The sequence below is a fragment of the Euprymna scolopes genome, chromosome 29 (assembly GCF_053919585.1).
Source record: "Euprymna scolopes isolate OS-2025 chromosome 29, ASM5391958v1, whole genome shotgun sequence".
Lineage (NCBI taxonomy): Eukaryota > Metazoa > Mollusca > Cephalopoda > Sepiida > Sepiolidae > Euprymna > Euprymna scolopes.
In genome coordinates, this window is record NC_136510.1 from 24,420,232 (window position 1) to 24,433,495 (window position 13,264).

General features: G+C 40.4%; 2 protein-coding genes across 2 annotated transcripts in view; both read left to right on the plus strand.

Annotated features, from left to right (window-relative positions):
- Positions 1–218: 218 nt before the first annotated feature.
- LOC145252865 (uncharacterized) lies at positions 219–746 on the plus strand. The gene has a single exon (XM_080112877.1). The coding sequence runs from the start codon at positions 219–221 to the stop codon at positions 744–746; it is 528 nt and encodes a 175-aa protein (XP_079969003.1).
- A 10,884-nt stretch (positions 747–11,630) lies between these two features.
- Positions 11,631–13,264, plus strand: part of LOC145252549 (uncharacterized) — a 199,966-nt gene continuing 198,332 nt past the window's right edge. The window contains exon 1 of the mRNA XM_080112101.1: positions 11,631–11,788. The gene's annotated coding sequence lies outside the window, so the exon portion shown is untranslated. The remainder of the gene's footprint in view (positions 11,789–13,264) is intronic.

Consider the following 13,264-nt stretch of genomic DNA (forward strand, 5'->3'; position numbering starts at 1 on the left):
GTGCAAAGAATGGAATCGTCTTGAACAAAGACAAGTTTCAATTTTGCCAAGACGTTGTGCAATTTGGCGGCCTCCAAATTACACCCTCCGGGATAACCCCCTCGGAACCAATATTAGATGCAATATCCAACTTCCCAGTACCAAAAAACATCACTGACGCAAAATCCTGGTTTGGGCTTGTCAATCAGGTAGCCTGGGCATACTCGCTAGGACCAGTAATGCTCCCATTCTGCGATCTTGTGAAAAAGGACTCACATTTCACATGGAACCAGGACCTTGAGAATGCATTCAAGCAGTCGAAACAAGCCATTGCCGACCTTGTTCGTAAGGGTGTCGCAACATTTGACAAGAATCGAACCACTTGCCTAGCTCCTGATTGGAGCAAAGAAGGAATGGGCTTCCTGCTCCTTCAGAAACACTGTTCGTGTACCATGGAAAAGGCCTCCGTGTGCTGCCCAGAAGGTTGGCACCTGGTATTTGCTGGTAGCAGATTTTGCACTGACGCAGAGCGCAGGTATGCGCCGATAGAAGGCGAAGCAGCAGCAATCGCATGGGCGTTAGAAAAATGCTGTGTGTTTGTTATGGGTTGCCCTAATCTCATAGTGGTGACGGATCACGAGCCACTGAAGGGCCTGTTTGGTGATAGAGATCTAAGCAAGTTCCAGAACCCCCGACTGTTTAGATTGAAGGAAAAAAACCCTGAGATACCACTTCAACATGCAACATTGTCCTGGGAAATGGCATAGGGGGCCCGACGCTTTCTCCCGTAACCCAACGGCCGTGATGAACGCCCTCCTTGATGTATTTCCCTTCCAGCCTTCCAAATCAGACACTTCAGAATCCGAGAACTTCAATAGCATAGTTGAATCTACTGCTCTCATATCAACATTTGGGTACAATGACAACATAGCGATCACATCACCAGGCACCATCAAGGCAGCAGGACGTCATGACCCACAGTACCAAAAGTTGATAAGTACAGTACAGCAAGGTTTTCCTGAAACACGAACTCTCACTTCACCTGAAGTCCGTGAGTACTGGGAAGTACGGCACCGCCTCAGCACCCATGATGACCTGGTGCTCTTACACAGAAGAATAGTTGTTCCTAAAGGTCAATGAGGAAATATACTGCGCTGCCTGCATTCGGCACATCAGGGCATAACTGGAATGAAAGCCCGAGCAAATGAATCCATATATTGGCCTGGAATGAATGCCTCCATCTGCAATACCAGTGAGAACTGCATGACTTGTACAAGGATCGCACCGAGCCAGCCCCGGGAACCAATTACATTGACACAGTCCCCAGAGTGGCTGTTCCAGCAGATTGTCATAGATCTGTTCCACGTTGGTGACCACAGATACCTTGCTTGCACTGACAGATTAACTGGCTGGCTAATCTTGTACCACCTAAGCCAAGGGCAGGCAACCGCCTCTTGGCTCATCTCAATCTGTCAGGAGATATTTCAAGCATATGGTTCCCCAGAAGAACTCAGCAGTGATGGTGGCCCGCTGTTCACATCCCTCCCATTCAAGCAGTTTCTAGAGAAATAGCCTGTAAAGCACAGGTTATCATCTGTGGCCTATCCACAATCCAATGGTCGAGCGGAGCTAGCTGTCAAAACAGCCAAGAGGTAGATGGCAACACAGGACCACAGGGGTCCTTAGATAACGACAAGGCTGCCAGGGCCATCCTACAATACAGAAATACCCCTATACAGGGTATCGGCCTATCCCCAGCACAGCTTCTGCTCCACAGGCGACTTTGAGACTACCTCCCCTCTCACCCGACCCTTTACAAGTCACGTCCGGAATAGATCGCCGCGGCTCGAAAGCACGAGATAACCCTGTCTCGGCGCAACACGCGGCTCATAGACATGTATAACCGTACGGCCCATTCTCTCTGCCCACTACAAAGTGGGGGCTTGGTCGTACTACAAACATCACTGGTTGGGTGATTGAAGCCCTCCCCAATCGGCAGTACCGTATCAGAGTTGATGGCTCTGGTAGAATCACCTTGCGGAATCGGCGGTTCCTCAGAAAACTTGAGACTCCCACATCTCCAAAGCCCATCCCAAGCGCGCTACCAGGGGCCCCACCTCACATACCCCAAGTGACAGAGACAGACAGGCGTGTCAAAGCAGACCCTCAATTTGACCTTCGGACACAGCAACCCAGCGGGAACATCACTCAAGAAGAAGTACCTGAACCTCCTAGACCAATGCCAGCCAAGTCGGCGCGGGCACTTGCGAGGCTATTCCCACATAATCAACCTGACCGTGAGGAGCTCATTCCTCCTCGGAGGCCGTTACCTCCACGTGATGGGGGAGGGGAGATGTAGAATCAGGAATCAAGAATGCGCTTACTTTCCCTCGCCACCATTATGGACCATTTAACTAATTTCAACATATTTATTTAGTAGCAATTAGTGGTATGCTAATTGCCATTGGACCAGCCTACTATTAGTCAGGGATGGTGGATTGTTCTATTTTGAGGCGCCTGATTGGCTAAACATGCCAGGAGGGGCAGGTGCCACTCTACAAATGCCAGCTGCTCTGGCATTCAAGGGTTTTTACTGTTCTAGACTTCTGCCAGGAACTACACCCAGTCAATTATCGTATCCATTCAGCTCAACATATTCACTGGATTAGCTGGCTCACCCTAGCAATATTCTACAACTATAACCAAGATTTTTTTTCCCTAAGGCTTTTTTCCTATGTATTTTAATCACAAAAATTACATACTAAAATATTCTTCGGTTTTAGGATTGAGTTCCATTTTAATTATTCTACTTATCTGTAATTTACAATTAACTCACTAAGTGACCCATCTCTCACTATGTGTCTGTCTAATCACATTGATACACTGGTTCTTGTTAGATCACCGAAGTTAAGCAATGTTGAGCCTGGTCGGTACCAGATGAGTGACCATTTGGGAATACCAAGTGCTGTATGTAGGAAGATGTTAGATCTCCCTGCGAGAACTGCAAAAAACTAACTTTGTCATCTTCCCTAACTGGGATATACAAGCGACTGGGGACAGCTTATGAATTTGATACTCCCATGAATAGGGAAGGAGTCAACCACCTCAGCAGAAATAACCTTCTTAGTGACACGCAATATGGTTTCCGCTCTGCTAGATCTACAGCAGATGTGCTAACGGTTATATCCCATAGGATTAGCAAATATCTCGACAAAGGCTATCTTTCTAGAGCAATTGCTCTTGACATATGAAAGGCCTTCGATAAGGTATGGCATAAAGGCCTACTTCACAAGATTTCCAGCTATGGTATGACTGGAAATGTTTTCTCAATCATTAAATCATTTCTCTCTGATAGGCTCATAAGAGTAGTGGTTGATGGGCAGAAGTCAGAGGCCCGCAGTATTAATGCTGGAGTCTCTCAGAGGTCCATCCTGGGCCCAACTCTCTTCCTGATCTACATCAATGATCTCCCAAAACACATATTTAAATCATTCGTTGACATCTATGCTGATGACACGACCATCTATGGCAACATATCAAAGGCTGTAAATGACAAAGTTCTCTCTGATTCTCTCTCCTCTGATCTTGAGCACGTAGTACAGTGGGGGAAGAGGTGGCTGGTTACCTTTAATGTATCTAAAACCAAGCTCCTATCTTTACCTCATCAACGCTCTGATCCTCATCTGGCATCAATTGAAATGGATGGCTCTCGTCTAGGGGAGGGCCCATGTTTTAATAAGCTTCTGGGCTTGACCTTTACTCCTGATCTGAAATGGAACACATACATCAAGTCTGTTGCCAAGGTCGCTGGGAAAATGGTGGGATCCTTCTACCGCTCCAGAAGATATCTCACTACTGATGCAATTCTCTATCTATATGAAAGCCAAGGATGGAATACTGCTGCCATATCTGGGCAGGAGCTGCTAAAAACAGCCTATCCTGCCTTGACAGAGTACAAAATAGACTTTGTGGCTTAGTGGAGGATACCCTTTTCTCTTCCCTGCAACCTCTCTCCCACAGAAGAGACGTTGCGAGCCTATCTTTGTTTTATCGTTATTTCCATGACAGGTGTTCGTCTGAGCTCCAATCTCTGGTCCTCCCACACCAATCTTTCACAATAAACACCCATCTAGCTGAAACCACTGTCAATAATTTTTCCCACTCTTTATCTGTGCTTAAATCAAAACGTAGATTCCATGAACAAAGCTTCTTTCTTAGAACTGCACACCTGTGGAACTCTCTACCGCTTGCCTGTTTCCCATCTGACTTCAACTTGGATGTCTTCAAGTCCAACATAAACAAATCCCTGATGAACCGCCGCCTTAAGTAATGACACTTTATCAAATCTCCAATACTAACGAATACTACAACACTATCCCATTGATTACTGTACATGCAATAACCCTTATCCCCGAGTGGCTTCTGGGCCTTGATAAGTGGTGACCTCCATGTAAAAAAAAAAAGAAAAAAAGAAAGCCGATTCAGTCCGCCTAGGGTGAGTACCACTTTAGAACAGGGGATTATGGTATGTGTCTGTCTATCATTCAAACCGTAGCCATTGTGAAACAAGTCACACCAGGTTTTGGTTCATTTGCTGACGTCACAGTGGTTGGTGCTGGCAGATAAAGCCAATCATCTAGAACAAAATCTTCTCACAGAACTGAGGATACACGGTAACGGTGGACATACAATAACCTCGACCTGAAAGCATGCTCTATTTATTGAGACAACATTTTTGCTTGTCTGTGAGGTGTCATGTTAGTTGCTACTGTGGAACAATGATTGGTTGGCTCAACAAAATCAATCACATGATACTTATCAGATAAACAAAAGGTCAGTTAAACAATTTAATGCGATGAGGGCTCAAGTTACAAACAATCTACATTAAAGCTCTTGATTAACAACAGCGCACAAAATTGTTTTTCTATATTACAATACACTGCGCAAAATTGTTTTTCTATAATACAATAGACTGTGCAAAATTGTTTTTTCTGTAATAAACAAAAAATAGTGACGTTATGGTTGGGTATGAAGTGCAAGGCAACGCTATCTACCGCTAAAACTGTCATAAGACATGATAGATATAAATAGTAGCTGGTGTATCTACCGCTAGTTTCTCACTTTAGACACGGTCCAAAACCGAGTCTCAAATCTAATAGGTCCTACACTGTCAACCAAACTCCAACCTCTGTCCATTTCAGCTATGCTGTGTCCCTGTATTTGTTTTACAAGTATTTTAATGGAATGTGCTCTGATGAACTCATAGCACTTGTACCCCCTCGACATACCCCCCTCCTGTAGGGGTTCCTAGATTCTGAAAAGCCTTCTACTCTAAATCTAATAGTTTCTTCTCTTGGACTGCTAGACTTTGGAATTCCCCCCACATTGTTTCCTGCTTCTATGACTGTACAAGCCTGCTAAAGTTTTAATGTAGTGCAAATAGAAATTTCAGTGCTCAACTCCCTACAGTCCCATGTGAGACTCAGTGCCGAATTTGCAGACGTCACATAAGACATAGTAGGCAAAAACAGAAGTGTAATGAGCTATTTAGGAGAGACTTGTTTCTTGTGTTTGCAGTGAAAGGGAGAGAAGGCTTCCAGGAGAGGGGGTGGGCGTCTTTCCCAAAACAAGCAAGGTGTCTATTTGCAATGCCTCCCCACGGGACAGAGTTAGACACCAGGGTCGTTTTTTAATGTGGAGAAAAGGAACAAAAATAAAAATTTCTCCTCCACTGACAGAGAACAAGAAATTGAAGTGCAGCATCTGAAGAACAGATACTACACTAAGGTTGGCTCAAACCCAAGAATGTTGTCAGCCATGCAAATGAGTCGTTGTTTTATCAGCTATCGGCCCCAAAGTCAACAGTGTCTAGGCCATTCTTATAATGACCTTTTCCCTATTGCTTGTGGTATGTTGTTAGTCCTGTGTCTAGGAGGTCCACCCTTCCAGGCTTTACCTCCTTTCTTTGAGATGAGGGTTAGTTTATTGCTGATCACCTGGGGTGCTCCTACCGGGGTATTCCGGCAGGGTTGCCTAGGCATGTTTTTGGAGGTCAGAGTGCCCCTCCTCAGGGGCGCTAACTTTTCAATCCCACTTTCCAACCCTTGTGTCACATTTTTCACTGTGGGAGAAAAATAAATACCCTTTATGGCTGTGTGTGAAGTCAGAGACCACATTACCTACCTCTGAACCTTTCATGGATAGGGAAGATGTGGTAGATCTAAACGAGAATGTTGGTTGGTTGGTTGTTTTTGTTTTACGGCATATCAACCCTTTTCGGGTTATTTAATGCCGAATCCCAAGATTTTGAAGAAAAAAATTTTTTTAATAGAATATATTTGTTGTTTTCAAATCAGTTTCTATTTAACCCATAGTTGGGACCCTAACAGGTACTACCACTCCGGGTCAGAGGGGACCTGGGAGCAATGGTAATTAAAGAGTGGTTCCACACTCCCCAAAGCCCGCAAGCTGGGGCCCTCACCACTGGATATAGTTTAAGGTCATATCCAGGACCAAACGAGAATGTAATAAGCTATTTAGGAGAGACTTGCTTGCTGTGTAGGCAGTGAAAAAGAAAGGGTGGGGGTCTTCTGAGGCTTAGGGAGAGGGGTTGGGGGCTTCTCCAAAGCGAGCAAAGTTGGCTTGAACATGGGAACATCATTGGCTGTGCAGGTGAGTTGTCGTTTTGTCAACTAATCACAACCCTTTAAGTGACCTGATCGAAAGGCCCAGTTTTATTTACACAATTTTATCAAAGAACTCAATTTATATACTCGTCTCAAGAAAGGGGAAATTTAATACTTTAGATTCAACAAACCACTTCCTCCCAAATTTCTCTTTGCATACAGAACCCACACTCAATGATCTGAAAATCACCCCTTTCCATTGTTCGTGATGCTATAAAAAAAAACCTTGACACCTCAAAGGAATGCAGGCCCGATCTTATCCTTGCTATATTATTAAAAAATGCTCGGCTGAGGTTGCTCCAGTTTTATGTCAGTGTGCCACAGGGGTCAATCCTTGGGCCTTTATTATTCCTAATATTCATAAACAATCTCTCTGATAAAATTGTTTCTGAGATGAGTATATTTGCTAATGACAATATGCTCTATAACAGACTCGAGGTAAAAACAAATGAATACATTTCTAAGGAAATGACTAAAACTCTAGAGGAAGACATCCAGTCTGTAGTGGAATGGGGCCAAAACTAGATGGTAACGTTCAATGCCGCCAAGACTGTTACAATATTTTGGAGTCATAATGGGGTATGATCCCACACAGTCAGACGATTTTATTTATAAACGATGCTGCTAGGAACTGACGAATCGAATTAATTCACGTTCTGCTAGCAACCAATCAGAAACCAGAATTGCTCCATAAATATTAAACCTTTTCCGTAGCAATTTCACATGTTTTTTTTTTCCGTCTTGACACGGTAAAAATATTTTGATCTGTGGAACTGTCTACTGCAAACAAGTCACCTCTCAGGACTTGCGTGTAACAGCGAACCATCGAAAACTGTTCTGTCTACTGCAAACCAGTTACCTCTTCAAACTTGTTTAGAACAACGAACCATCGGAAACTGTTCTGAAACTAAACATGGCTTACACTTCTAGCTTATTTACTTTAAAAATTACAAGAAACCTTCTCAACCACTGATTGCCATGGCTAATGATACACTGCCTTAAAGTACTTCCCTCAAGCTCCTAGTTTTAACATTCACAAACATGAATTGGAACAAATACATTGAGTCAATCGCCAAGGTTGTTGCGAGGAAGGTGGACTCCCTTTACCATGCTAGAAGATTACTCATGCTGGAGAGTATCCGGTATCTTTACAAAGCCACTATTCGCCCATGCATGGAGTATTGTTGTTACATTTGAGTTGGTGCATCTGCCACTAGTCTGTAGCTCCTAGATAGAGTTAAAAAAGAGTCACCAACCTAATAGGTCTCGCACTGTCGGATAAACTCCAACCTCTGTCCCATCATCAAAATGTGGCATCTCTGTACCTGTTTTACAAGTGCTTTAATGGTAAGTGCTCGGACGAACTCAAAGCACTAGTACCCCCTCAACATAAATACCTCAGATAAACCAGACAAGCTACAAAATCTCACCCCTACACTGTAGAGATCCCTAAATGTCGTAAAGCCTTCTACTCAAATAGCTTCTTCCTTCAAACTGCTAGACTTTGGAATTCCCTCCCAGGACCCTGTTTTCCTGACTGTACTGATATACAGAAGTTCAAATGTAATTTGAACAGAAATCTCGCTGTCCAACTCCCTACATAGTATCTCTGCAAATCTGATCCCAAATAGTAGCCCCTAATGACTTAGCGGCACTGTGCCTTGTTTGGGGTGAATAAACAGATTTAAAAAAAAAAATTCTCGAATAGAATGTTCTGGCACTACTTTTATGTCCCCCTTACAAAGATTAAAATCAACATAAAATACTACTAAACCTTATGTCTAGGCTGCTTATACCAATTTTGATCTAAATCCATTTCACTTTTAGAAAATCTCTAAAATTTAAGGCTTAAGTTTACGGAGTCTTAAGAAAAAATTGAAATTCAAGTATCTTATTTGGGATGAAAAAGAGAAAAAAGTCAACCACCATTATATCATAATTACTCTATGGATTAACGCTTCTTCTGAAGCAGACATGCAACGCAGTGCGGACATATTCTCAGAAACCTGCAACAACTTTGGTCTCACAATCAGTACAAAGAAGACTAAGGTGATGCACCAACCTGTTCCAGGAAAACCGTTTTCAAAACCTAATATTTTCATCAAGGAACAAAGACTCAATGCGGTTGACAAGGTCATCTACGCTCTCTAACGATGTAATCAGATGTTGCAATATTTTTGATCGATAATGAGGTATGATCCTGCACAGTTGGGCGATTCTATTTATAAACGATGCTGCTAGGAACTGACGAATCAAATTAATTCACATTCTGCTACCAACCAATCAGAAACCAGAATTACTCCATAAAAATGAAACCTTTTCTGTAGCAACTTCGCATATGTTTTCTTCGTGTCAACACGTGAAGAATCTTTTGTTCTGTATACTGAGAACCAGTCACCTCCAAGACTTGTGTAGAACACCTAACCATCGGAAACTGTGCTGAAACTAATCATGGCTTACAACCCTAGAATGAAATCAATTCCAGAATCGCCAAAGCAAATGCTACCTTTGGTAGATTCTATAAGAATATATGGAACAGACAATGCATCACCTCCATGACAAAGATTAAGGTACAAAGTTGTTATACTCCACACCTTACTCTATGGATGTGAATCGTGGACCGTCTACAAATGGCACGCTAGGAAATAGTGATGGGATGATTCCAATATTTTTCCTGATTCCGATATAATTACCGATTCTGATTCTTTATAAATCTTTAAATATTCATTCCTGATTACCGTAGAAACGCATGTTAAATGTGCAGAGATTTTCTCAAACAAAAAAATACACTTGTGGAGGGGGGGGGGGGTGATCTATAGATTTTAGTTCTAGTGTTCTTTAAAATCAATAAATATTTATTATTTTATCATTACTACCAACAGTGGCATGATTTTGCTTTGAACAAAATCAAATAAAAAAAGACAATTAAAAGAATCGTTTTTGGTATCAGAAAATAAGCACAAATTTTTCTGACTCCGATATCCTCCAAAATTCTGATTTTTCCAATTCTGATTCTGATTAATTGTCCCACTTCTAGGAATGTTCCAACACTAAATCACTTCCACACCACCAGACTGAGGAAACTGCTTGACATAGGCTGGCAGGATAGGATATCAGAAGTTCTCACTTATGTCAGCCTCCCGAGCATCCCTACTATCCTGATGAAAACCCAACTTCATTAGGTTCGTTATGTAGCCTGCATGCCAGACTACAGACTGCCCAAAAGGTTTCTGTTTGGGGAGCTACAACACAGCAAGCGCTCCCATGGTGGCCAGAGAAAATTATTTAAAGAACTTTGAAGGCATCACTGCAGGCCTTCAACATTGATCCGTCATCATGGAAGCAGACAGCTTCAGATAGAACCAAGTGATGGGCCACTATTTACAATGGTGCCCACCAATATGAAAGTGACAGAAAAGCTGCTGTAAAGAAGTGCAGACAAGATAGGAAGAACAATGCTTTGAAGCCCTCGACATCTGCTACCACTCTCTATTCTCACTGTAGCAGAACTTTTCAAGCAAATATTGGCCTTATCAGCCATCTCTACACTCACCTATTCTCCAGGATAATTAAAAGGTCCTCATTCTTCTAACAAACGAACAACAATAACCTAGTCTATCACAAATAATGAACAAACTTTTATCTGCAAATAGTGTGATGATGCAAAGGAAAGAAAAAGAAACAATAAATTTAACTAAAGAAAAAAAGCAAAACGTTGAGTACACTCACTGTTTTCCGGTTTGCTTAGGACCAAAATCAAGTAAGACCATCTCTAAATAGGAGTGGGATCTTCAAGTTTTAGATTAAAAGTAAAGAACAGGTGGAGTTTCAGAGCTTTAAAATGCAAACAATTAGCTCATTGGAAAAATATAATTAGGGTGTAGGTATCTATAACCCCCCCCCCCCTCCCGAAAAAAAAAAGCAGAACTTTTCTTCACTAATGGCGTAATTCACACCAACTCTGTAGTCTGTAATCCCAAATGGAAAACTGACAGAACTCCTCCTAACACCTGCTCTCTCTCTTGTGTTTTCTCTCAGCTATCACACACTCAACTTTCTGCCCTTCCTAATGCGTCCTTCTTATAGCCGCTCTTCCTCTCATATGCAAATTAAATCAATCTACAATTTTTTTGTTTTTAATTTCTGTTCTTCCCCAATTCTCTCGCCTAACACACCAAATAGATGCGCATTCGCTTATGCGAATAGTTTCTTCTACATTTTATTCGCTTTTATATTTTCGACCACAAATTCATATCACTGATAGTATTGGTATTAGTCATCCTTTTAAGTAATTATCAGGTTCAATGCCGTTTAATTTCTATGATCTTACAGAAACCGTTGTCTCAACGTGATTATAACCCTATATGATATGATGAATGAGTTGATTTTTTTCAAAAGCATTTCTAATATAGGCGCTTCTACACTATTGGGACGAAAATTCGGAAATCATAATACTGAATTTCACATAAAAATAATGGTATCTACGTATTCCTCCTATTTTTAAGATGATTATATCCAAAAATTACGAAAATCGATAAGGTAGAAAATTATTTATTAAAGAAAATAAAAAATAGAATTTGATGAAAACGATCGGAGAATTCGAAAGGGAGGTAATTTTCCGTTTTGATTTAAACAAAATGGCGACAATTTTTCGCCTGATAACACGATTAAAGTTATTTTGTTTAATAATTCAGTTATATTCAAGTAATTTCGACGGCATAAGTTGGAAGATACCATTGTAACTTATTAGAATTGGCAAAAAAAAATCAGTTGAAACAATTGTTTTTATCTGAAAACTCCATTTATCGACTACAAAATCTCGTCCCAATTCTGTAGAAGCGCCCTAATATAAATAAATAACAGTTAATTCCATAGATCAACAAAAGAGGTAAAATATAGTTTATTATGGCATATATGATCTTCCGTAGTAGTTAAAAATGGATCGTGATCTAACTTCCGGTTTTCGACACGGAGAATCGTGACGTCATCGCGTTATGGCGCAGGAAGTGTGAACAGGTGCCTGTTGTCATTTGTACAAAAAAATGGTTACAATGGATTTTCAGACAAATACTCTTGTTGGGAGTCGTACGGGGATGTTTTCTAGTGGAGTCACTCTGGTCAAGGTAAACTTATTTTATAAATCTTTGACCGAATTGGTTCCGTAAGGGGTCTTTTTTATTTATTTATTTAGAAGGAGTTAAGACACGTAAGAGAGGTTGGAGCTGCTCTTTCGTTAAGGAAACATTAAATGAAGTTTTTTGTTTTAACGTTTCATTTTTTTAAAATTATCATTATCGTCAGTTTTGTAGACTTTTCGACCCTTTTTATTATTATTACGATATCTGCATGAATTTATTATAGGGCGTTATTTCTTTATAGAAATCTGTATAGAAACGGGGAGAGGATCTGAAATAAATATCGCTTCTTTATTTCATTGGGTTAAGTTACTTAAAAATCAATTTCTACATTTTTTTTTTTTTAATATATTTTGTATATTCCTTTTTTCTTAAAATTATATATAAAAAAAAAAAACTTACTAAATTACTCTAATATAAATAACATAATGCTTACACAGCTGAAATTTCCAACTAAGTTTCCGATATTTTTCCCCGGACGATTCCATTATTTTTACAGTAAAAAGGAGGGAGGGGGGGGGGATTGTCCCTAAAAATGTTTTTTTTTCTCCTCTCCCTAAAATAAATAGTTTTCAAGGGTTTTTTTTAGATTCTAAAAATAAATAAAGCCGATTACTGTATTAGAAATCACGACATATTGCATAAATAATTAAAATATTTATATTTTAAAACTAAATGTATGTCATATCTCTCTGTCACTGTCTTCCCCCCCCCCCCCTTACTTTGTTTATAAAAACAAGAAATAATTCAATATGTCCTGTTTTAACTAAAAACAACGAAACAAAAACTTCATTGAATGAATCAAAACAGGGGAAAAGGGGGGGGTATTTTTACGATCTAACCCAGCATAAAATAAACACCCTCTACCTCCTCATATTAAGAACGGCTTTCGGAATACCCGGGGTATTCAATACCCCCCCCCCAACTTCGAAAGTAGTTCTTAGTATGGAGATTGGTGAGGTTGGGAGTGTTTATTCCGAAAGCCATTTTTAACATAGGGGGGGTTGGAGTGTTTATACTACGCTGGGTTAGGTTGTAAAAATACTTTTTTGTTCTATTTTGAATTTACTAATTTGGTTTTGGAGTATAAAAATAACCCTTATCCTCGAGTGACCTCTTGGCCTTAAGTGGTGATGCCTAGGTAAAAAAAAAAAAAAGAAAAAAGGTAAATGTGACTATTGGAATACCCTGACCAAAATCACAGCTAAAAAAATCGTCCACGTCCATCAAACTTAAACACAACCGGAACTCGAAAACGAAACGAAACAAAATTTATTTTTATTCTTACTAGAAAAGATGTATTTCCCCTGTTAACGAATTACTATTTCGTTATCTTTCTTACTAAAATAAAATGAAAGTAAATATCCTTTTCATAATAAGCCGGTCAGGCCACCCATCAAAAATCACTTCGGTTCAAATTCTGTAGAAGTTGTCAAGCACTTTAAAATGTTAAGTATTGCTTGT

What these genes read in the sequence shown, in the direction of transcription:
- LOC145252865 (XM_080112877.1), top strand. Translation starts at nt 219, where the DNA reads ATGCTCCCATTCTGCGATCTTGTGAAAAAGGACTCACATTTCACATGG.